We start from the raw sequence: 3164 nt of genomic DNA, 5'->3' as shown, positions 1-3164 counted from the left end.
TACAGTGTATATAATATTTCAAAACCTCAAGGCCTATGTTAACCAAGAAAAAATTTAGTCGGAAATTTCCTGAACGCTTCAGAACGCTTCCTGCTATAATTACGTTCCTGCTTATATATAATATAAGGTATATCAGACAGTTCCGCAAGGTCCCAGATCCGGCGAATGAGTTCCAGTGCGGTTCGACGCCATCTTTATTTGTTTACTTTAAACATTGCGGGATTACTTGGCGGACGTAAGAGAAGTCTGTGGTTATAGAATTTTCCACAGAAAATCCAAATTACATGAAATTTTGTGCTTACGTTTCTATTATTCCGAAAACAAAAGCCAGTGGTATATCTTTGTGATCGAACATGTTATACAAAATCTGTTGCGCTACCATGAGCCACGCCTTGGGTGAGTAGTTTAGGTATTTAGTTGAAATGGCAGTCATATGCGAAAATATTTGGGCTGATTATGCCTGATTGTATGGTTGATTACGTCTTATGACACATATGTCTGCCTACTCCTGCCTAAGGCATTCTTGAGGGCTGGCAGTAATTCTAAAATGAGTGAATCAAAAAGGAAGCCTTCCTTCGTGTATTTTTCAGGACGTGCTTGTAACCATAATTACCAATATTTCGGGATATCTTGTTATTTAAGCTGGAATTGAATTTTCAAAATCGCGCAATCATAACCAATATTTTTTGTTCATTCAAGATTCGGCATGGCTGTGACGAACAACGCGAAGATTGTAGAATGTGCAGTGTCCATGAAATTGTGTAACGCGGGCGCCATTTTCTTCAGGACAACCTGGCTTTGGATGTTGGAAGGTGCTCATGTCTATTGGATCACCGCGGCTTCGGTTCGAGTGACAAGGCGAGCCTGGCCATGGCTGGACTCGGTGATAAGTTTAGTATGAAAAATACCATGGGACAGTCTGTAGTTTCGGGCTCCCAGTTGCCCTGCAGAAACTCCCAATTCAATTTCGGAGGGCCACGTCAGAAACACACCACTGAAACGCAGAAGCTTATCGTCTATGACTTGGGAGAGAAAAATCAGAACAGTGAGGAAGTCTTGCAGCAGCATTTAGACCTGGGCCGGACAGATGTCGTCGAATGCTTATATACATTGCGGCGCGGCACTTTACTGCACAAAATCGTCTTAAATTATTGCCACATCAACTACTGGGGGATAGGTTTGCTGGGCGCGCAGGCTGAAGATAGCGACACCATGATGGCGTGGTTTAACGCGAGCCTTACAGTTCTTATTTTTGAAGGCGCGGCCATAAATACCGCAGGCGCCCTTTGCCTGGCCAAGCTGTTTAGAACAAACAAAATGCTGAGAAATGTGAAGCTGCTTTTTCCCGCTACCGCTGTCCAGATGGTGGCCATGATGGCTGCCCTGGCGTCTTCCCAGATCAAGAAATTAACAGTAGGAGGTGGATGGGAGGTTTCGTCGGCCGTAGCGAAGGCATTTGAGGACTTGATGCTAGCGACCTGGACAATCGAAGAGTTAACGATCATGAACAAAACCACTAGCGGCTATGAAAACCTAAGGCAGCACCTCCTACATGGCATGGCCAACAATAGCTCGATTTCAAAGCTGAGTATGGTCCACGGCCCGGAACAAAAGCCATACCTCGAGCTTGCGAAGATATTCGAGAGAAACAGAGCCGCCTCAAATTGGACGCCCGCAAATAAGACAAAGAGTGCTCCAGCATTCTGGGCTTTCAAGATTGACTGGAGTTCGTGGCGCTCCTTTATGCATAAGGTATTGAGAACTATTTGTGGACTTGTTTTAGCAGTCACTTCCATCGCAAATGTGAATAGAGCATCTAATGTCGGCGCAGCCGCTAACGGAGCGGTGGCCTTGCCGAAACGTGTTGACCAAGTAATGACTAGCCAAGCTAGCCAAGACACAGGCAAAAAGTGTGCCGCAAACGCCCCTAATGGTATGGGGAACCAAAAGCGTACAGAAGCAGCCCATAGCAAAACAATTCAAGCAAGTAAGATGGGCGCCAAAGCATTGCCTGGCAAAGCTCTGAGACGGAGAGGAACCAGTACCGAGGAAGCTCGTAATGGAGGTCCGAGTTATCAGAAAAGGCACACCGAAGTAGCGCCTCGGCCTGCTGAAGCACGGTATGGAGCCCTAAACAGGACAAAAGCCGCCTTAATAGGAGTACAGCAAGCACAGCAGCGAGAGAAAAGATGGGCCGACGCACCGAAAACTTGTCTCAAAATAGCGCCTGGAAAATCTGAGAACCGAGTAAAACGTCATGCTCAAGGAGCGTTCGGCGGAGCACTTCCTGTCGAAAAGGCACCTCGCGGAGAACTACCTCCAGAAAAAACGGGTGCAAAACGAGCGCCTTGCAAAACTCAAACCCAAGGAAAAATACGCGAAGGAGCAATGTCGAACAAGCCACAGAATCTGATAAGAACGCGCGCCCAAGCAGCGCCTAGCGGAGGCCAGGGTGCGGCCAGCAGTTGCGCTGGAGACCCAAAGCAGGCCGCTGAACGCAAGGAGCGCCTGCCTCCGGCTGCCTTTCCAAAAGGCAAAGAAGCAATGCCGAACAAGTCCCTGAATCGGATGAGAACGCGCGCCCAAGCAGCGCCCAGCGGAGGCCAGGGTGCGGCCAGCAGTTCCGCTGGAGAACCTAAGCAGGCCGCTGAACGCAAGGAGCGCCTGCCTCCGGCTGCCTTTCCAAAAGGCAGGCAGGCGAAGTGAAAGTTGAATAAAGCATGTTTAGAGTGCTTCGTTTCGGGGTGTGCGTTGTTAAGCTTCTTTAGGAATACCATGAGCAGTAACTGCTGGTTTCCACCTCGGGATGAGCGATTTACCCGCAAAATATATATTTCTTTGTATGCCTTTGTACGGGTTTTTCATATTGTTTTAGAGGTTTTCATAAGACATGGTGCGCAGTACACAGAAGCCATTCTCACGCGTGGGTCATGCGTTCAATCGGATATAGTGAGCGGATAACTTAACCACACACTGTCACATGTTGATTACAGTGCTGTTGGCCAGGAACAAACAAATTGGATCCGCACTGAAATGAACTCAAGAGAAAATATGCTGAAATGAGCCCGCACGAAAGTAAGCAAATCGGCGGCGGAGATAGTAGCAAACGTGCTTTCTAACTGTCGAACAACAATTACCTGTGCTCCCAGCCAAGATGAAATTAA

General features: G+C 47.7%; 1 protein-coding gene across 1 annotated transcript; it reads left to right on the top strand.

The window, feature by feature from the left end:
- Window positions 1-1362: 1362 nt before the first annotated feature.
- On the top strand, window positions 1363-2706 carry LOC146172130 (uncharacterized). Its single transcript, XM_084585978.1, has one exon. The coding sequence runs from the start codon at window positions 1363-1365 to the stop codon at window positions 2704-2706; it is 1344 nt and encodes a 447-aa protein (XP_084442104.1).
- The last annotated feature ends 458 nt before the right edge of the window (window positions 2707-3164 follow it).

This window comes from Amblyomma maculatum, unplaced genomic scaffold (assembly GCF_055883805.1).
Source record: "Amblyomma maculatum isolate TAMU_Amacu unplaced genomic scaffold, ASM5588380v1 scaffold_13, whole genome shotgun sequence".
NCBI classification, from domain to species: domain Eukaryota; kingdom Metazoa; phylum Arthropoda; class Arachnida; order Ixodida; family Ixodidae; genus Amblyomma; species Amblyomma maculatum.
The sequence above is the reverse complement of the archived record's forward strand: the minus strand, read 5'-3'. Positions and strand labels throughout refer to the sequence as shown.

What these genes read in the sequence shown, in the direction of transcription:
- LOC146172130 (XM_084585978.1), top strand. Translation starts at nt 1,363, where the DNA reads ATGGTGGCCATGATGGCTGCCCTGGCGTCTTCCCAGATCAAGAAATTA.